Below are 21,950 nucleotides of genomic sequence, written 5' to 3'. Positions count from 1 at the left end.
GCAATCACTTCAGACTAAAGTGGAGGGAATTTCTCTGTCCCTGGCAGGAAAATGTCAGCGGAAAGGACATAAAGATCTCCTTTCTACCCCCTTCTCTCCTCACTCGTAAGATTCACCATGAAGTTTCACAAAAAAAAATTGGGGGAAATTCCCTGCTGAATGGGAAATCTTCTTTCCTCTTCCTATCGCCACCATCTCTTCTTCCCGCCCACTGTCCCACGAATCCTTCCAGCGTGGCAAAGGCATCAGGAGTAACCCTCCCCAGGCTGCTGCTGCATCAGCCATGCAGGGAATTCCTTTCCCCATCACCATACCCTTCAGGACACCTCAGAGCAGAACTGGTCCTGGGTTAAAAAATCCCACATATGGCTGTTGATAAAAGCAGATGACATTTCCATCTCAGCCAAGATATAGGTATGGGGATACAGTTCCCCACTCTACCAAGCGATGCATTGGTAACTTGAAGACAAGTTACAAATGGAGAAGGTGGTTGTTTTTGTTCTTAAGTTCATGGTCCTTTGGAGGTGCAAGCTTATCTCGAAGCCCACCAAAGATTAAACCCAAGTAAACCTGGCCTTCCCTGCACTGAATGCTTCCCTGAAATGGCGTTTCCACATAGCAAAGTGTGATGACCAATGATACTCCTGAGGACGTGTAAAAAAGGCACATCAGCATCCTGAAATGGCTTGTGGATCATGAACCCCCAGATTGCAGTATGGTCTCATTTTGAAATTAAACATGTGTTATTATCATCGAGGTCATTGGACTTAGGCTAGTCATGTATGTTACACATGGCGATCATGAAATAGTATGTTTAATCAAAATATGGCAGTCTCCAGGTGACGGGTATTTAGTGGTCTGTGACTCCCCTCCCTATACATGTGCACAAACACACACACCCACACACACACACAGCCATTTTACTACTTTTGTTCTCAGCTTTCTAGATAGTCACCAAGGAAACATTTTCCTTTTATTTATGAGATACAGTAGAAGTATGTTTTAGGGCTTAGAGCCTATTTCCCATTCACGATCACAAATTGGACAGAAGAAACTTCATTTAGATTAAGCTCTTTTACTCACCACTCCATCTTTGTCATAGGGTGAGTCAAAGTTATCCAGAAATTTCCGGAATACTTGCTCTTCTGTCCAATCTCCATTTTGGTACTTTGGGTGATGTTTTGCATTGTACACCTCACGAAGGTCTTCGATTGTTATCACGCCATCTCCAGTCTTGTCTAACTTTCTAAATGCTTGCATAATTACCTCTTTTCTGGCTCTGGACATTGGAGGCTAGATAAATAGAAAAAAACACAGACACACACACAGATGAGCTTTTCTTGTGTCTTCCATGATGAAATATCTTATTCCTCTCAACGGTGTGCAGTTGTTTGAGTGCCATTAAATGATGTGTGATCTGACTGCTCCAAAAAATCCCTACACCTCAATCTCCTGCCCATCTCCTCCACAGGGTGCTCACAGCTTCTGAAATAAAGCCTCAGCATAGCCAACCTAAACCTGGTGAAAGCCAAGCTCAGTAGACACAATGGTTCATGGACCACTTACTCTTAATGTGAGAAGAAATTCGTTGAAGTCTATTGTTCCACTTCCATCTTTATCAAACCTCCGGAAAAGCTCTTCTGCCTCTTCCTTTTCCATGACCACAGCATAATCATTTAACCCTTTCACAAATTCTTTGAAATCAAGGGTTCGGTTGTTATTGTCATCCATAATTCGAAACACTCTGAAGATAATGCACACAAAAAAAAATAGAATAAAAAGGACACATAGATCAAGATGTAAACATCAAGATTTAAAACGCAGGCCACTCTCAAGGTTTTTTGTAGTAAAATAGAAAATTCTTAGATTCTTATCCCCCAGATTGAAGAGCCTCTTCCCAGTTTCTTGGAAAAGAAACTTAATCATTAAAAACTTACTGTGTGATTCTAATTATATGACACTTTGAAAAAGGCAAAACTAGGGAGTTCCCAACCTGGTTTGTTCCCAGCAGTAACAAACCTGACTCGTATTCATGAGGACATGGGTTTGATCCCTGGCCTCATTCAGTGGTTTAAGGATCCAGTGTTGCCATGAGCTGTGGTGTAGGTCACAGACTTGGCTTGGATCTGGTGTGGCTGTGGCATAGGCCAGCGGCTACAGCCCTAATTTGACTCTTAGCCCGAGAACTTCCATATGCCGCAGGGCAGCCCTAAAAATCCAAAAAAAAAAATTGAAAAAGGCAAAGCTATAAAAATGGTTAAAAGATGGGAGTTCCCATTGTGGCTCAGTGGTTAACAAATCTGACTAGGAACCATAAGGTTGTGGGTTCGACCCCTGGCCTCACTCAGTGGGTTAAGGATCCGGCGTTGCCGTGAGCTGTGGTGTAGGTCGCAGACCAGCTCGGATCCCGATTTGCTGTGGCTCTGGTGTAGGCCGGCGGCTACAGCTCTGATTAGACCCCTAGCCTGGGAACCTCCATATGCCACGGGAGTGGTCCTAGAAAAGGCAGAAAGACAAAACAAAACAAAACAAAACAAAAAGATGGTTAAAAGATGACAAAAAGGGGAGAGAGACTAGGTGAACACAGAGGATTTTTTAATGGCAGTGAAACTATTTTCTATGTTACTATAGTGGGGGATCCATGACAGTAGGGATTTGCTAAAGCCCATAAACCCTCCCAGGACCAAGAGTAACCCTTATAGAGTGCACATTAAAGAAAAAATTATTTAGGGGGTCAGAGGATCCTGCAGACTGTGACAGGAGACTCTAACTGTATTATGAAAGTTTGACAGTCTCCTAAAGGGGGATGGGAGGGTGAAGATGCTGACTTCATAACTCTGGAAAGGAGTAGAGTCTATAAGAGTAAAGAGGAAAAGAACTGCACATAAGCACTGCACTCTAGCTAATAAAGATAGTTCCCATGGAGACGTGAGTTAAGAATTCTCATTTGCCATATTGGCATACAGGAACTGAACAATTAAGTGAATCGATGGTGGGTGGTGGGAGGCAGGCTTTCTTCCCACTGTAGGAATGGGGATTTCTAGATAAGCCAGAATGATCTGATCCATGTGGCAGGGGCAATGGTTTGAGTTGGAGACTTCAGTATACACTCATGTTTATCTTAACACAAGTATAGATGAATACATATAAAGTGTACATGCACACACACACACACATATATATAAACATACACACATATATTTCCTTGTTCTATCAGCTAAGAGGACCTGGAAGTAACACCCCAGTAAGAACAAGCACATCTAGAGACTAGATCTTGGTTTCTAACACATTTCTCCAAAAAAAGGAGCTGAGCTTCTTGGAGAAATGGCTGATTCTAGAATTGGGGCAGGAAATATGTAAGATGAGCTGGGAGTATCTTATACCAGAAAGTAAGGGGGGAAAACCCTACATTGATGGAGATAATCCAAGGGGACAAAAAGTCCAACTGAAAAGAGCTCCCAAGACCAAAATAGGAACAATTTGGGCAATAAAATAGCGCTGGGTTATAACCCAAAGTATAAAATAAGTATCCATGAGTTAATATTGGTGTAAGTAAATGACTAAGTAAATAGCTAAATGTGGGAGAGGAGACAAATTTCTTCTGCAGAAGAATTCCAAAGAAATGATGCTTATTCTCTGTCCTAAAAGGTGAGAGGATCCTCCCCATGCCCTAGGGAATTTCCTCTGCATAGGAAATTCCCTTAAAGAGTCCAATATAAAAACTCAGGGAAGTGAGCAACTATCAGAGAAGCTAGACAGACTATCTCACCCAGGTGATCAAGGTCAACACCGACAGCCATCATTCGTATTGATAGTTTGCGTGCATCCTTGATTGATGTGATGAAAATGACACTTTACTTCAGTGTCCCCAAAGAAACATGACCCCAGTATAATCATAGAAAGGGGGGGAAAGGGAAGCCAACACTTCAATTGAGAAGAAATTTAGGGGAGAGACAGATCGGTAAAGGAGAGGAGGCAGAGGGCACATTCAAGCAGAATACCAAGGATGGGCCGTGACTGTTCGTGATAGACTGGTTAACAGCGGAAGGGCTGGTAGGGGTAGGGGGTAGAGAAGGCGTAGGTGGCAGGAGAGATTCAAGTGAACGGGCTAGGGGGCCAACAAGAGGGTGGTGTTCAGGAAGCATTTGCACCAAGGACAAGGATGTGGACCCAGGATGAAAGAGATGGAAGATGAGGTGGTACAGTATGGAAGGGAAGTAAGCTGGTCCTCCGATTGGACGGTGACAGCCTGGCCACCAGGAATATGTCCATATCCTGGGCTCCTGGTAGAGCTGGGCTTAGTCTGAGATGTGGGGGACTATAGAAAGTGACATTCCAGGAGTTCCCTTTGTGGCTCGGCAGAAACAAACCCAACTAGTATCCACAAGGATGAGGGTTCCATCCCTGACCTCGCTCAGTAGGTTAAGGATCCAGCCTGGCCATGAGCTGTGGTGTAGGTCGCAGACATGGCTCAGATCCTGCATTGCTGTGGCTGTGGCTATGGCCAGCATCTACAGCTCTGATTTGACCCCTAGCCTTGAAACTTCCACATGCTGCAGGTGCAGTCCTAAAAAAACAACAACAAAAAAACAATCACACAGGACCTCGAGATCAGTGCCTCCAAACTGCATTGTACAAGCAAGGAGCTGAGCCCCTGGGAGGAAATGATGTGCTCCAGGTCACCTGGCCATGCCCTGCCTTTGTCCTCTGTCTCCCCCAGGCCGGGTCCTACCTGCCAAGTCCTTTGATGCCCGCAGAGCCCCTGGCCAGGCACTGCAGGCGGAGTCTCTCGATGGGGTCGGTGGCTGTGGTGAGCTTCTTCTTGGCCTGGATTGACATCTCCCGGTCGTGGCGCGCCGTCCCCGCCATCTGAGAGGGAATCCATGGCGTGTCAACAGGCTCAGGCCTCCCCAACCACCTGCCTCTGGCCGGGCAGGGGGACTGCAACCCCGCCGAGAAGGACATTCACAGCACGGTCTCTCACCCTTTTCCTGAGAACAGTCTCAAACCTCCCAGAATTTCCCATTTTCCGCTACATCAAGTGCATGCTGGCATATTTATTACTTACTTACTTAGTCCTGGGAACGTTAGACCGCTGTAGCCTGGACAATAGCTTTAAATACCCAGCCATTCCCCCAGCCGCTTTCATCTTTCAGAAGCCCTCCTCCTGCCATAAAAAATAAGTCCCATTTCTCTAAACTCTATTTGAACCATCCTTATATACATGCTTTATTCTTTCATTTAGAATTCCCCAGATTCCCTTTGACTCCAGATGTAATATTCTTCTTTTTGGTCTAAACATACATTTTTGTTGCTTCTGTCTTCACTGAGATTCTCAACACTTAGGCCTTGATGATTCCTACTAATTAGTAACTAGTATGTTTTCCTGGATTAATGGGTGAGTGTCCACTAATACCTAACTAGGTTCTCAGGACAGAAAAAGGTAAATAGCCTCTCTCTCCCTCCCTCTCTTTCTCTCTTCCTCCTTCCTCTCTTTCTCTTTCTCTCTCTCTTTCACTCTCTCTCTCTCCTGAATGTGTTTTAAACATTCAGAAATAGGAGAGAGGGAACACCACATGGAGAGTCCGTGAGCAAGGAATTGTGCTAATTCTGCAGCTGGGGCTTGAGAAACCCACACAATAGTGGAAAAGCCACTTTGCTGGGAGCCTGGAGACAGGGGTTCTATTTCCCGTGAGGTCTGAGCAAATCTCAGGGCCTCTGATTCCTTCTCCTCTGTTACATGAAAGGACTGGATTAAAGGATCTTTAAATTCCATCTCTACTCCAAGAAAGTAACCTTTCTATAAGCCCACCTACCCAGTAAATGGAGGAATTCTAGAAATTTCCTTTTGAGGGTGAGTTGTGAATGAAAGGAGTTAAGAAAGCTTGATGGATGTGCAAAACAAACAGCATTCAAGGCGCAGGAAAACATGCTGTGAGAAGGCTTCTGCCCTTGACTCAAAGGCTCCCCCAAGTGCTGGCACCTTCTCTTTTCCTCAGCAAGGGTAAACCTCGGATTCGTGCCTCCAAGGCTGCTCCCTCCAAAACAACCCAGAAGGTCTCCCCACAAAGTCCTCATTTAACTTCAGGGAGAGAGAACCTCAGATCTAAAGCCCAGGCCAGGACAGACTTCCCAGAGCGCCTCCCACAGTACCTGGCCGGTCCCTCCTTGCCCTTCACGCGGAGGCAAAGGGGGACAGTTCTCTGTTCCCTCACACACCAGGCAGAGGAGGCGTTTCCCTGCCTAGGTTGCAGCTGCCTTTCTGCACTTTAGGAAGAAATTGCTCTGCTATCGCTCTGTGAACCCTCCGTGCCTTCTCCAGCCCGGAAAGCAGAGGCTCCCACAATTCCAGGCGGCAGCACGCGGCCCTCAGGGGCCTGCATCGCCCTCCTGGCAGGCGGTGCCGAGAGCCTTCCACACTCTCATCCAACAAGGACATCTGCCCAGATCAGGTGCCTTCCCGGCAGCATTAACGCTGAAAACCTGCATCTGCCTGTGACTACTGTGTCCCCTGATCTCAAGGTGACAATTCCCAGAGCTGGTCCCCAGGTGCCGACCCTGACCTCAGCCACACTCGCCATCCTGTGTTCAGGGATTCAACGGGCAAGGCCACCAGTTCACCGTCCAGCCATCTCCGTTCCCTTCCTCGTGGGCCCTGTCTGCCCCTGACCATCTGCTGCTAGTGGCACCAGCCCGGCCCTCCCGCGCGTGAGCAGGAGTTAGGGACTGGCAGCCCTCACGTGCCCTGCCTGCTCTACACCCACCCCAGCCCTGGGTCTCCCCTGCCCCACCCCCAGCGCTACTGGCCCTGCGGTTGCCTCAGCCGCTCTCCTCCCGCCCTCAGTTCCCCGATTTTCCGCTGCCTTTCCCACCCTCCCCTCTCCGCCCTGTCGTTCCACACCAGCCAAGCAGCAGGTGGGGAGAGCCTGGAAAAAGCCAGGTCTGGCTCCGGAATCTGAGAGCCGAGCTGTGGCCAGAGAAAGAACCCCTGAGGGGCCCTCTTTGCATGCCTTCAGCATTTAAAAGTAACAGCTTTAATCACGACTGTTTTCCTGCTCTCACTATGCAGTAAGCATGCATCCAGCCCTCACAACAACCCTCTCATTGAACTGAAAACAGGGACTATAATAAGTTCCCTACACCCATGTTCACAGCAGCACTGTTCACAAGAGCCAATGGGCAGAAAAAACCCAAATGTCCCTCTGTGGACAAAAGGATGAACAGAATTTGATCTGTCCCCACAATGGAGTATTATTCAGCGATGAAAAGGAAGGAAGTACTAATAGTGGCTAAGATGTAGATGAACCTCGAAAACATGGTGCTCAGTGAGAGAAGCCAGACATAAAATGTCACATCTTGTATGATTCCATTTACATGAAGTGCTCAGAAAAGGCAAATTCAGAGACAGAGCACAGGTGGGTTGTTGCCAAGGCCTGGGAGGAGGGGCATGGGGGGGGGTAACTGTTTAACGGGTACATACAGGTTTCCTTTTGGAGTGATGACAGTCTTTAGAACTTGATGTAGGTGGTGGTTGTGTAATAAGGTATTTGAACTATATATTTTAAACGGCCAATTTTACCATATGGGAATTTCATCTCAATTTTTTTAAAAACCTATGAGCTAATTACTCCTGTGATTCATATTTCTAGATGAAGAAATTGGGGAGCACAAAAATTGGGTGACTTGCCCAGGTCCCATAGTCAGTGTGACTCATAGCAATTCACACACCATTGGGACTGTGGGACCCTGAAAGTTGATCCCAGGCCACCCCTCCTCTGCAAACTAGGGTTTGTGTTGGTCAAGCAACCTCAAAGCCTCACCAACATCAAAGCTCCTGGCTTCTGACCAAGCAGGGTTCTTTGTATCCCTCCATCCACCTTTGTGAAATACCACAAAAGCATTTCAAAGCACAATTTGATGCTTTCCATTCACAGGAGAGTAGGGTGGAACCGAGGAAAGCACCCCACCCACTGCACCTGGGCACCCCACCCTACCCTGGGGCCATGCAAGCATTTACCTCTTTAGTCTAATCTGAAATATCCAGAAAAAAAAAATACTTTCTCTCCCGCCACCCAGCCTACCGTGGTACTTGAAATGCCCATGTTCACTACACTGTCTAAGTATTGAATGACCCAGTTCATTCAAATAGCTAATATTTATTGTGTGCTATTTTCAGGGCACCAGTGCAGAAGGATTATGCCAAGAAAGAAGCCCTGGAATGAACAGCTCACAATCTTACATCTGAGTACTGAAGCCCCCTAGTTAAGCAGGGCAGGAAAGGTAACTGCTAAGAACTGGGGCTTTGGAAGAAAGCAGGGTGGGGTAGAATTTTGGTGAAGAAAAGCGACACTCCGAGCCTCTGAAGTTTGCATGAAGGCACCGGGGGCAACAATCTGTTCCCAAACATCTGTCACCGACATCGCAGCACTGAACAAGTGTCCCTGACTCCAGAAGACCCTCTCAGATCACTGCGCAAGAGCTTGGTGACAAAAGCCCATCTAGCCCCTACTGTGCAGGGTAGGGAAGAGGCTGCCCCCCTCCTTCCCCCAGCCGCTGCCCCATGCGTGTGGCCGCAGCGCCACCTCGTGTTGGCTCCGCTTCAGTGTATGTCTGGGGGTCAGGAGCCTGTTGGGTCGTTCCTGCAGGAAACGTCTAGTAAGCGTGGGCACTGCGCTAGGAGTGGGGGAAAGAGGGACCAAGACAGACAGAGCTCACAGCTACCCCACAGCTGAGCTGCGGGCAACTCAGGAAGAGGCAGCTAAACAGCCTTGAAGTGGAGCTTCCTCAAGACTTGTCAGAGGAAGAGGTGATGTCTAAGCTTTAACCCTAAAAGGGGGTGGCAGTCCACCAGACAAGGGTTGTGGGGAAGAGAGAAAGAAGAGCAGTGTCTGTTTTCCAAGTGCTAAGGCCAAAGTGAGAGAGAAAAGAGTGTAACTAGAGAAATGCAAGTATTTCAGTAGGATTGAAGAATAGGGGTATTTTTAGGGGTTGAGACAGATCTGTGGATAGTGAGAGGGAATTTGAAAAGTGGAAATGTGGAGAAAGATGTAACTGGGCAGGTAAGCAGACATCAGATTCCCAAGAGCCTGAGACACCGTAGTAGCGAGTTTGGATTCCGTACTGAGAGCAACAGGAAACCACAAAGGGTTTCAAGTGAGGTAGCAGCAGCTTGGACTGTCAAAGACCCCTCTATGAGAAAAAGGATCTATGTTTCTGTCTGACTGGATCTCTGTGCTCTACAGCAGAAATTGACACAACACTGAAAATCAATTATACTTCAAACAAACACACACAAAAAGACCCCACTGGATCAAGTGTGGAAAGGGGATAGAAGAGTGGGACAGGCTGACCAGTAGGAGATGAGACCATGCTGATGACAGCCAGGCGATAGGTTTTGGAAGGAGGTATTGGGGAGTAGACAGAAGATTAAAAGATCCAAGATGGACAGTAACCACAGGGCAATTGAGGGGAGGGGTACCAACTCCACACATAGCTCTTGCTGCTCCCCACCCTCACCACCAAGGACTGGACATTCACATGGCAAAGGCCTGGAGATTTGGGACACAGGCTGAACAGAGCCCCCAGCAGCAAAGCCAAAGGAGACTTGCAGCAATGGTCACCAGGTCTCATCGAGCTGCATCCAGTTAAGGCTTCCTCATCCCACTGTCCAGGAGCACAGCTGCCTGCCACTGCCAAAGCTGCCTATATTTCAGCAGTCACTGTAGGACGGGTTGGAAAGCTGAAAATGCATTGAAGTCTGTCTCTTCATGATTCTCAGTGGAGTTCATGCGAGTCTCTTGCTAAGTTCAGTGAAAACTTTAAGCTGAACCTTTAGCAAAGAAGGAAACGCTCAAGCCCCAGGCGGCACTTTATTGAGTTGTCTTTGCTGCCACCTAGTGACAACAGGCTGAATTACATCCTTTCATTTTTCTCTTCAATGCCTGGATTGCATCTAAAGCCAGCAATTGGCAAAACAGAGGTGGATCTTCAGTACAATGGACTGCGTTTGAAGGCAATGATTGGGGAAAATTATACCACATCTATGGGCTCCAAGCCATTCAAAAAACTAGTTTTTATAACGTGGTAGGTGGCAAAAACCCCGTGGTTCCTGAGGAAGTTTCCCCTGAGAAAGTGCCTTTCCAGAATAAATACTAGATCCCAATGCTTAGAGTAGCCTATCTGATGGCTAGGCTGTCTTCGGTCTGAGACTGAAATGCAAAATGTAGACAGATTAGAGAGAGTTGTGGTCTCTGCAGGAGAGACAGAGAAAGCCCAGAAAAGGCATAATGACAGGTGTGTGTCTGTGTGGTTGATGTCATGAGAGTTCTTTTATCAAACCATCTGAGCTTCCTTCGGCTAAACAGACCTTGAGCACCTCTGGCTATGTGAGGGACTGTGCTGATTCTTCAGGTGATATCGCAGAGCTGTGATTCCAAATAGGTATGATCTTGCCCCCAAGGGGAACTTTGACGATGTTTGGAGGCATTTTTGGTTGTCACAACAGGGGTGAGGTATGCTCCTGGCATCTAGACAGTAGAGGCCAGAGATGCTGCTAAGCATGGGAGCAGAGAGCCCTTGACAACAGAGAACTCTCCAGTTCGAAATATTGGTCACGCCCAGGTGGAGAAGCCCTGTTGTAGAGAAAGATCTGGGACCCACAGGGGAGCTGAGATACCAGTAAGCAATAAAGATGCCCACCCTCCACCCCAGACACAGCAAATTAGCTGTGAGTGCTGGGCATCTGCCTTATCACGTTTCCAGATGGTTTTAATGCACAAGTAAGACTGAGAATCTCAGGTGTAAGAGAGACCAAGTCACCTTGGACTGACAGGAGGAAGACCTTGTGGGAAAGGCTAGAGGGAAGGTTACAACTAACTCAGGGTGAGATGCAGGCAAGCAGAGAGGATAGCTAATGACCATTAGAACCAGGCCAGGAGCCAAGCCCTTGCTCCATGCTCTGCACACATCAGCCAGTCACCTCACCTGGTGGAAGGTCCTAGGAGACAGAAGTCAGCAGAGATCCAGAAAACCCAGAACCCTTGCCTGAGAATGTGCCACAAGGCAGTGGCAGAGTCAAGGCTGACCTCCACTTCTGCCAAAGCCACCATGTTCACCAGCTGTACAAGGTGCTGATAAATCGCTGTGGGAGATCAGAGTCAGCCCATGAAATGAGAAGGAAAGGCAAGGCTTCAAGGAAAATATTCCCTGGGGTGCTGGGAGGATTTCCCAACAGAGGAGGGCAGGTGACAGCAGCACAGAGCAAAGCAAGACACTCTTGGCTCCTACATATTCTCTCATACTCTCTCTCACCTCGGGGTCCTTGCTCAGGTTTTCAATACTTTAAGACTCAGTGTGAACTCCTTCTGGTTGAGATGAACAATTTCACTTAATCCCTTCCTTTTGGAGTGTAGTGTTTGTTTGCTTGTTTGCTTTGTTAGTTTGTTCTAATAAAGTGATATGCAAGGTGGGTTTTTTTTCCCCTCAACAAATTACTATTTTTTTTATTTATTGAATTTTTTAGGGCCGCACCTGCAACATATGGAGGTTCCAGGACAGGGTATGAATCAGAGCTGCAACTGCTGGCTTACACCACAGCCACACCAATGCCAGATCCTTAACCCACTGAGCGAGGCGAGGGATTGAACCCGCATCCTCATGGATACTAGTCCGGTTCGTTTCCACTGAGCCACGACAGGAACTCCCCCCTTTTTTTCCAACAAATTATTTTTTAAATTATTTCTTGAATGTGGGAATATATGAAACATCTGGGTTTTGTTTGGATTGCCAACCTTCACATAAGATTTAAAGTATGACGGTATTTAATCTCTCCCTTTAATAACATAAGTATACTGTGGAAATAAGATGTAATTGAAGTCTGGCATCCTACCAAATTTTCTCTGCACAGAAATACAGTTTCTCAAGGTGTTTAAAATTCATATTTGGGCTGTTGTCAATATGCAGGTTTCCCTAGAGCCCATCTCTGCTAAATCATAGTCTTTTATTCTTTCTACCAATCTTTGGAATGTGAATTCTTTATTTTAATGTTTATGGTATGGCACAATTTAAGAACAGTGTTTCATAACTTTTTGTGTATAGTGTTTACTTCACACATCTTCCGGGTTTGGGGGTTGTTTTTTTGTTGTTTGTTTGTTTTCTTGTCTTTTGTCTTTTTAGGGCCTACCTTCGGCATATAGAGATTCCCAGGCTAGGGGTCTAATCAGAGCTGTTGCTGCCAGCATACGCCAGAGCCACAGCAATGCCAGATCCGAGCAATGCCAGATCTGAGTCGCATCTGCAACCTATACCACAGCTCACAGCAGCACCAGATCCTTAACCCACCGAGTGAGGCCAGGGATCAAATCTGCAACCTCATGTTTCCTAGTTGGATTTGTTTCCCCTGCACCAAGACGGGAACTCCAACACACATCGTCTTTAAATTTCATTTTATAGTCATTCAGCCAGGGCTGAGACCAGGACTGGGTAAAGTATATATCTAGGTCTAAGGAGGTACTCAAATCTCAGGACTTGGCACATGTCAACTCTGAAGTTGCCCAAGCCTGAAAGTGAGCATCCCCTTAAATATTTTGCCCTAGGCATCTGCCGTGCCTCACCCTAGTCCTGGTCTTGAATTCAACATATATTCATTGAACACTTATTGTATGCCACACAACAGCAAAGCATGAGACAGCCAAGGCCCCTTCAAGGAGTTCACATTCCTCAAGATAGTTTTAACTTTGCTAAATTTGAATTACACTGACTTTCTAGACATTGCCAACCAGCTGATTCCAATCTGCTTTCTCTGCTACTTTCCACCTTCATTTGGGTGGCCATGTCTTTCCAGCCAAAGAGACTCATCTGAAAGTGCTAAGGGATCTGGGAGAGCTCTCACTTCTCTTTTGCTTCCTCCTGCCATGAACAAGAATGTGACGTCAGGAGCTGTGGCAGTCTTTCTGCAATCACGAGGAAAGAGCCAAGGGAATCACAGTGATATCAACATAGAGCCTTAACATCACTGAGCTGCTGAACATGTAGGCAACTGCCTGACTCGACACTCCTGTCATATGAAAAACATAAGCTCCTATTTGCTTAATCCGTTGTTGGTCAATGCAACTTGCAGCCAAAAGTATGCCTGATAGAACTGGCAAAAGCTCATTCCTGCAGGGTTTGTGTTGAACCTAGTAGATATCTGCCTTTACCTGGGTAAAATAACTAGCAATCCAGTGTGAGGAGAGCCTTGACTTCCCATGAGAACTAGGAAGAGAAGCACAGTAAAACTCTTCTCTCAGAATTTCATCAACATTTAGCAGCCTTTGCAGCATTTGGGGCTATGAAAGAGTGTGGGGAAAACTGCTTAGCATGATATTCAAGGATCCATGTAATGAACACAATATGATACAAACACAGAGGCCCCAGGGGTTAAGGGGTCCTTGTCATTAACGAGTGTCCCCTGGGAAATGCAGGAGCTGTCTTAACAGCTCTCTCATTGCCATCTCCTTCTCCACCTCACTCTTCCCCTCTGCTCTGCCTTATGTCTCTGGGGTTTTTACCAGGAAACTGCTTGCAATCTATTCTGACTCAGGCAGTCTGCCAGAACTTAAAAGAAGCAGAGTGAGAAAATATCTAAACTACATAAAGGTAAGCAAAGCTTTGGCTGGATTTGTGTACAAAATGCAAATAGAAGGAAGGAAGGAAGGGAGGAACAAAGGAAGGAAAGGAAGAAAAGGAGGTAGGAAAGGAAAAGAAAGGAAAGGAAGACTTTTCTCCCAAACTCCCTGGTTTCTATTACACTCTTAGAACCAAACACGTTCCTTCTAAATATCCTGTTTTTCAGGCGCCGTGAGGCCTTAGCCTCAGTGATTTCAAACCCACTGCAAAGACAAACCCCAAGTGTACATCTTCCTCCACTTTTTAGATGGGTGTAAAAGCCATTTGCCCTTTTGCAACATTAGTCACCAAAATTACCTACTTAGTAATTATTTTCCAGTCACTTAAAATGCTTCTTTTAGCATCATTTTTCTATTTAATTTTTTATAGCCATTTAGAAACCCAGATAATTATTTTCAACCTGTGTGCTCTTAACTGATACTTCCAGAAAACCAAGAAGTGTTAATGAATTGAAATTCAACATCAGAATGTCAACACCAGGGTAGGGATTGCTTCCAGCTACTCATAACAGAAACAGGTTAGTTTTCTCTAAAAATGATAGAGGTATACTTTCCTCTCATGTAAAAGAAGTCTGGAGGCAGTTCAGGTAGTCATCACAGTCCCAAGAAACTACTCTCTCTCTACTTTACCATGTTTTTTTCCCCCTCAGATTTGCCTAAAGTTACAAAATAATCATAGCAGCTCCAGCCATTACATCCGCATTCCAGAAAACAGAGAAGAAAATGGGCAAAGGCAAAAAGAAGGCACTTCCCATCCAAGTCAGTCTTTTGTAAATTGGTTCCCAGAAGACTCCTTCCAACTCCTTTCACTTAAATTTTCTTGGCCTTTCCTGCAAAGGAGGCTGGTTCTATGGTCTGAATGTTTGTGTCCCCCCACATTCAGGTGATGAACTCCTAACTCCTGAAAATGATAGTATTAGAAGTTGGGACCTTTGAGAGGTGCTTAGGTAGCCTTCAGATGTGGGATTAGTACCTTACAAAGGAAGCTCCAGGGAGATCTCTCACCCTTTCCACCATGTGAGGACACAGCCAGAAGCCATGTCTGTGCCAGGAAGAGGGCGCTCATCTGGCCCTGCTGGGGGCTTGATCTTGGCCTTTCCAGCCTCCAAAACTATGAGAAATAAAGATCTGGTGTTTATCAGCTACCCAGTCTGCAGTATTTTGTTGTAGCCACCCAAATGGATTAAGACAGCTGGGAAGCCTAATTTTAGGCTGGGGACATTAACCATTCTCCAGATTCTGTTTATAAAGAGAAGGAAACTGGCTTGGTAGTAGACAACTAGCAGTTTCTGCCACTGTTGGCAGACAAAATAGAATTCTTCCAGAAAGTAAGAAATTGACAGAACATTGTAAATCAACTATAATACAAACTTTTTAAAAACATAAACATTTAAAAAAAATTTTTTTTATTGTAAGCACCTCTAAGTCAGCTCATTCTACAGCATTATCAGAGACCCATGGAGCCACCCAGTCGCCTGATGGAGAAGATTAACCAAGTCCTGGGAGCAGAAGTGAGCACCTTAGTGATTTCTCACCCCTCCATCTTGGTTCTGGCAAAGCAAGGAAGATTCACCTTAACATGGGCAGTTATCAAGGGTACGCTGAGTTTAGGCAAACATGACCTAAAATGAGCTAGACCTGGGGAGAGCAAACAATCAATAGGCTGAATGAGCCCCTCGACCCAGCTTTGTAACTAAAGTTTTATTGGAAAATAGTCACACATGGGTGTTTATGTGTTCCCTGTGGCTCTGTTTACCCCACAACAGCCAAGGTGAATAGTTGCAACAGTGACCTTCCAGCGCAGGAAGACTCACCTATTTAGTATTTGGTCTTGCATGGGAAGAGTGCATAGCCCCCTGGGACCACACAAAGGTAGCCTCAACTGCATGAGGGGACATTTATTGATCATGGGCTCTGTCAGGCTTTCTGCTGAAGGGGTAGCCTGTGTTCTACAAATTATGCACAGTCAGGACAGTACAGAAAATGTGTCTGGTGCAAGGTAACTTTTGAGGATTACTCTGATAGCTTACAAAGTACTTCTACATTCATTAGAAGGAAATATTCCTTTTTCACAAATTAAGGCAACTGAGGTACAAAGAGATTGAGAGGTCATCCCAGTTCAGATGTAAACAGCAGATCCAAGGTTCTACGTGGGATCTTCTGTGCCTGCCACTTCCCCAGGGTTCTTTGTAAATTACCCACAACATTTCAGAAAACACTCATTTTCTTAAAGCAAGGAACCACTGTAGTCACCCAAAGTCACTCATATATAAAAACTGAGGCAAGATTATTAGCAATACTAAAGCCAAAGCACACTTAGTAAGAATAACTGACATTGTAAGCTACCAGAGAGCATTCACTTGTGCCTTTCTTCTGTGTGAAGAGCTCTTGTTGAGGTCAAGGTCAACAGCAGAGATGACACACACAAAGCAGAGCTTCCAAAGAATGTAAGAGCATCTTTAATCCACCTTTCAATCAAGGACTGTCCTGCTCAATCAAATCACATTCTATAGTTTGCAGTATGTGAAAATTTTTAATTCCATTTGACTTCAGATTTTGAAAAGCCATAATAGGAAAAAAAAAAGTTGTTTTTTGTTTTTTTTCCCTAAACTGGTAGGAAAGCAAGATCCTGTGTGGCCATGGAACTATGGCTAGAGCTATGCAAGAAAGTCCTCTCCCAAGAATATCATGAATGGTGGAAATGCTCATGGATATCAGGGTATCAAGAGAAGGCAGCTGTGGCCCTTTCTCTAACACAGTAATCATTCTGTAATGCTGTCTTCTCACAAATGTCAGCTTGTTTGTTTCTGAAATGTAGAAAACTGCTTCTGTGAACCTTGATTATTTTTCAGTATACAGAACTGTCTGAGATCAGAATAAAGGGCAAAATTTTACAGGGCAGATTCAGTAGCGTAAAGTCTATTTAATTCATTAATCACAGAGATGAAAACAACAGTTGAAACCGGGAACTAAACACCCCCACCCCTTGCACCTGTGCACCCATCACCACCACAAGTTACCAGGCAGGCATGGCCTTCAGGACCAAGAGCTCCTTCCATACAGAGACAGCCAGCTTTTCCTCAACCCCTTATTTCATTGTACATCTCCTTATTCTCATGGGTCTCTCAATTATCTGGATTATCTCCACTGCTGAGCTCAACCCTCTGTTTGCCCAGCCCCTCCTTTGATCTATTTTCCATCTACATCTGTGCTATAGGAGGAGGTTGATCCCTATGAAATGCATTAATCAGACTTCTCTGCTTTTGAGCTTCCAGCTGAATTCAACCCATGGGAAGCAACAGCAAGAGATCAGAGGGGAAGAGGAGAAAGGTTGGGGTCCTTTTGTCCCTGGTTTCCTTTCCAACAATTTGTCAGTAACTGTAATCTTCCATCAAAGGCAGCCCTCCCTACTGCAACCCTCCTGCTGACATCCTCCTGCCCTTTCAGGTCCAAGGACAAATACCAACCCTCCCCCCACACTGTGACAGCCTTGGGGAGTTTCCTCTTCCCTTATCTAAGTACCTTAGCCCCACCCACGTCTTTATAAATTGTCCATTGTTAAATTTTTTCTGTTATTACTTTTGAATGCACTGCCCATTTCCCGCCAAGAGGCTGACTGGTACCTGAATTTGTATAAGGAACTCTACTCCAGCATTCTTCTCAGATGGAGATACTTCTCACCCCAAGTGCTAAGTACTAAGGAACCTCAGTATCTAAGGGGAATCCCACCACCTCCACATCATGACCCATCCTCACATCCATCTCTGAAGTCCAGCCCAGCTGGACATCCTCCCCTCATTCCTCTTTGGCTCTGTCATTTCCTAAATCACTGAGACTCTGGGTCCTGCTGTAGAGACTTCCTCTCCATCCAAAGCACCCCACCAATCTGCAGAACCTCAGAGCTTATCTAGACAGCCCACCCACCATGCAGCCCTGAGGTTCCTGGAGCTCCTTGATTTCTACTAACTTCATCTGCCCACTCTTTTTACACGGCTTTCCAAGACCCTCTCTTACATTCTGCCACCAGTCAAGGCTGTCCCTTCTCCAAGTTCAAGATTCAACCTCCATATTCTTTTCACCTTTCAGTTTCCTTCTTCCAACCATAGATGCTTGTGACCTGATGATACCTCTAGATGCCTGACCCTGTGTTTTCACCGCAGCCATTACCTACCTTGTTTTCCTTTCTGGACCCACTTCCTGCCTCTCCATTCCAGATACCTTAATACACCACTCTGACCACTCCTTACCAGTGCTTTCTTTCTCTCAGCCCTCACTTTTCAATCTCCCACCCTCCCTTATGAGCCTAACTTGGCTCAATTCGTCTGTGTCCTCCCCTTAAAGGCAGGCTGGAAAGTGCAGCTGAACAAACCTACATGTCAGGGTGGACCAGTGCTTTCAGAAACATGCCGCTATACGCTTATACAACACTGGTTAGATTCTTCTTCCAGTCTTTCCAGAGGCTAATTCAAACCTTTACCACTCTCCTTCACACCTTGTCTTGACATTCATAATAAAAATGGAGACACCAGATATGAACTCACTCCCATAATCCCTCTCCAAGTCTACAAAGGTATAGGCTTCGTCCTTACTCTCCTGTGCTGAATGTCCTTGCATCTAAGGATAATCTCTCCACCTAAAGCACAGATCGATCCCATCTGCCCTTGGACCCTCAACTTTTTGCTATGCCCTTTCCTCCTCTCCATCAACCCCTCCCTTTATTTTTTTTCCATACTTCAGGTGGATTTTATTTTATTATTTTTTTAAAATCGAGAACAGTTTACTTTTTAAAGGTTACACTCCATTGACAATTATTGCAAAATATTGACTGTATTCCCCGTGATACGCAAGACAGCCTTGTAGCCTGTCTTATACCCAATATTTTGTAACTCGCATTCCCCCTTCTGTATGGTTCCCCTCCCCCCTCTATATCTGTGACCAGCTCCTCCCTTTAGTTCTTGGTCTTCAGTGGCCCCTCAACCCTTGGCTCCTTCTAGCTATCACCCTTCAAAGCCAAACTACTTGAAAGAGCCTCCTGTGTTTTACTTTTTCATGCTCCATTCATCCTTCAGTCCACAGCAGTCTGGTCTCCACTCTGTCATTCCAAAGAACGTACTCTCAGGAAGGCTTTGCTAGTCTGACTGGCAGCTTCAGCTGTCAGTCCCTACTTCATTTTGCCCAACAGTTGACTCTATTGATTGTTCATTCCTTGATTTCTCTCAGGATCTCTCTTCCTTCCTCTCAGATCTGACCTATTTGGACTCTCTCTTTTTACCATTTTTTTTTTTAGGGCCACACCCACAGCCACAGCAACACAGATCTGAGACTCATCTGCAACCTACACCACAGCTCACAGCAACGCTGGTTCCCCGACCCACTGAGCGAAACCAGGAATCGAACCTGCATCCTCATGGATACTAGTTGGATTTGTTTCTGCTGCACCACAACGGGAATTCCTCCTGCCTGCCTTTTTAAATGCCATGTTTCCCAGGCTTCAGTTATTTATCCTCTTCTCACTCTCATACATCCCGAGGCAATCTCAGCCTTACCCACTGAGCCAGTGAGGCCTCCTAAATGTTTTTTCTAACCCATTCCCTCTCCTGAGCCTCAGAGCCAGATTTCAAATTTCCGCACCAAATGTGCACCTCAGTGACATACAGACACTTCAAGTTTAATGTTCCAGAACCAAATTCACTATCTTCTCCTCCTTATTCCCTGCCTCAGGAAACAGCAACATCATTTTTCCAGGTCATTAACTGAACGTTATCTTAGACTCCATCTCATCCTCTACCTTGAATCATCAGCTGATTCCTATAAAATTTCACCATCTTGCAACCTCCTGAATCTGTTCCTTCCCCTGCCTCCATTGCCATGGGGACCACCTTGGCCCAGCACCTGGTCATCCCCCATTTCCGTTACTGCAATTGCCCCTAGCTGGTTCCCTGCCTCCAGTCCATCTGCCAGATGACTGGCAGAGCAACCTTTATAAAATGGAAATCTGAACTTCATACTCTTGTCTAAATCGCTTTGGCAGCCCCCCCCCCACCTTGTATACAGGCAAAAAGGGTATGTCTTGGTGTCTGATGTATACATTGGCTCTTCCTATCTCAGTCTTGTTTCTCCTAATCTCCACCCCTTCAAAATCTATCCTGCATCTACACCCACTTGCATTCCCCAGACACAACATAATGGTCTCTACCTCTGTGCCTTTGCACCTGGAGCCCCGTTTTCAGGAACGCCCTCCCTCCCTTGTTGGTCTAGGGAAGTCCTGCTCTTCCTTGTAGAATCACTATGGTGAAGCCTCACATAACCACTCTCTCCAGAGTAAAAGAGCTTGCATCTTCCTCTGTACAATCTGTGCAAAGCCCACACACATCCACACTGCACTGTGACCTAGGCCTCTCCTTTCAGGATGGCCTCTTCTCCTAGACTAAAAGGCCCTCAAAGGCAAGGGCTATATCCTTTGTGTCTCCCATCATCATAATATCTGCACTTAACAGAATGCTATCAGACTGCCATGGGAACTAATCAATACTATTGTTATTAAATAATTACTACTCGAATATAAATGCAGAGGAAAGTTCATAATTTAAATATCACTATTTAAAAGGCACAATGACAAAATTAAAAGGTTTCTGTATTGTAAGATTTGGGGGAAAAAAACAAGAGCTTTAAAAACAAGAAATAATTCCATCTACTTAATATGGTTTAACTGCACCCCCCACTGAAGACAAGAGGGGTGGACTCCTGGATAAATGGTATTGCCATTTCCTAAAGTCCTTCTCAAAGTCATGATTGACCCAATCAACTCTCTGATATCATTTTTAACAGGCTGTGTCCGTTTAACAAGAATTCTAATTCATATCTGATTCTAAGTGGTCATTTTGGCAGGCAGGGTACAGCAGAAATAGTACAACTTTGAATGTCAGACACACCAAAATCTGATGCAAAGCTCAATCTTTTCATTGTTTTCTGACTCAGAGATAGTTAACCTTCTTGAAGCCCAGTTTTATTCATGGTCATACAGGCCAGTTACCACAGTTCACCCAAACACATCACACTGGAGTAGCCAGTACATGATGACTGCACAGTGATGTTTATTTCCCTCCTGTTTACTGAACGCAATTGATTTCTGTACGCTTTTATCTGAGCACCTTTATACAAAGACGACAAAAGCCTCTCTCAGTACTAAGCTATTTCCTCCCTAGACAGACGGCCAAGAACTCCCATCAACTTTTTGGTTTTCTTTTTAGAAAATAACATCTACGGTCTTCTTTCTTTTTTAGCTAAAATGTAGCAATAGTAATCAAATCAATACCAGAGATAAAAACTTTGATTTACCTTAAATGCTAACCTGTTGCCACCAGTTGCTCTGAACTGAAACTAAGGACGCGCCCTCTTGCATCTGGGAAGACGGGTACCCTCCCATCCCCCCTTTCCTCCTCCCTCTTACCTTTCATCCTCACACCTCCTGGTCTGCCCTCTCCCTGTCCATTGGATGGCTTGGAATCACTGCTGCAAAACTTACCGCCTCAGTGGCTCAGCTCATTGTCAATCCCTATCTTGGCCCTGCCTTTTTTCGAGTTTACATTTCTGTTGCCTAGGAAATTCTGTGACTGTGAAAGCCCAGGCTGTTTGCCCTAGGAGAGAAGCTAGCAGGAAGTTGGCCGGCAATTGTTTGGTTTCTAGAAGGGCATAAAACTTGCCTCATGGGTTTTTGTAAGATAATGTTGAGCAAATTCTCTTACTTCTATAGGCAAATCTTTCCCTGCCCTTCTGTTATCTCCAGATGGCTTACTGCTATAAGGGTAATAAGAGTATCTTATTAGCGGGTGAGATTTAAAACCACAACACACAGGAGCAGAGGGATATAATGACCGCAGGTGATGCAAAGTCCCCCTACTCCACAACCAGGCACTGAGAAGATGTCCTTTCCCACTGTTTCCATCCTTGATTTTCTCTATTCTCCTTTTTTCTCCCTCACTCCTCACCTCTTTTTATATTTGTTCCTTAACAGTAAGTTTGCCAGGTGAGAAGTAACCTGGTTTAGAAAAACAAAAAACACCTAAATTATGCTCCCTTTCATCACTGTACCTGTGACATCCACCCTCCTTCATCATCTCCATCCCTTCTCTTGCTTCCATCATGAAGGATGCAGAGAACAGACAACTAGAACTATGAAGACTGGTTCTCATCTTCTATATATTCTCAGGTGCGTGTGGTCATTGATTTCTACAATCTCTAGCGCAGACTCTACAGCTGTCTTGTCAACTTCTCAGACTTGCCCTG

The 21,950-nt window shown here is 45.5% G+C and overlaps 1 protein-coding gene across 2 annotated transcripts in view; it reads right to left on the bottom strand.

Moving 5' to 3' along the window:
- Nucleotides 1-21,082, bottom strand: part of CAPSL (calcyphosine like) — a 32,494-nt gene extending 11,412 nt beyond the window's left edge. For both annotated transcript variants that reach the window (XM_047767160.1, XM_047767150.1), the window contains exons 1-4: nt 21,003-21,082; nt 4,733-4,869; nt 1,567-1,744; nt 1,084-1,293 (exon numbers count right to left, since the gene is read on the bottom strand). In XM_047767160.1, the coding sequence (XP_047623116.1) occupies nt 1,084-1,293; nt 1,567-1,744; nt 4,733-4,869 (525 nt within the window). In that variant the 5' untranslated portion in view covers nt 21,003-21,082. The remainder of the gene's footprint in view (nt 1-1,083; nt 1,294-1,566; nt 1,745-4,732; nt 4,870-21,002) is intronic.
- Nucleotides 21,083-21,950: the final 868 nt, after the last annotated feature.

This window comes from Phacochoerus africanus, chromosome 1 (genome assembly GCF_016906955.1).
Source record: "Phacochoerus africanus isolate WHEZ1 chromosome 1, ROS_Pafr_v1, whole genome shotgun sequence".
Lineage (NCBI taxonomy): Eukaryota > Metazoa > Chordata > Mammalia > Artiodactyla > Suidae > Phacochoerus > Phacochoerus africanus.
Note: the sequence above shows the minus strand (reverse complement) of the source record. Positions and strands in the feature narration are given on the sequence as shown.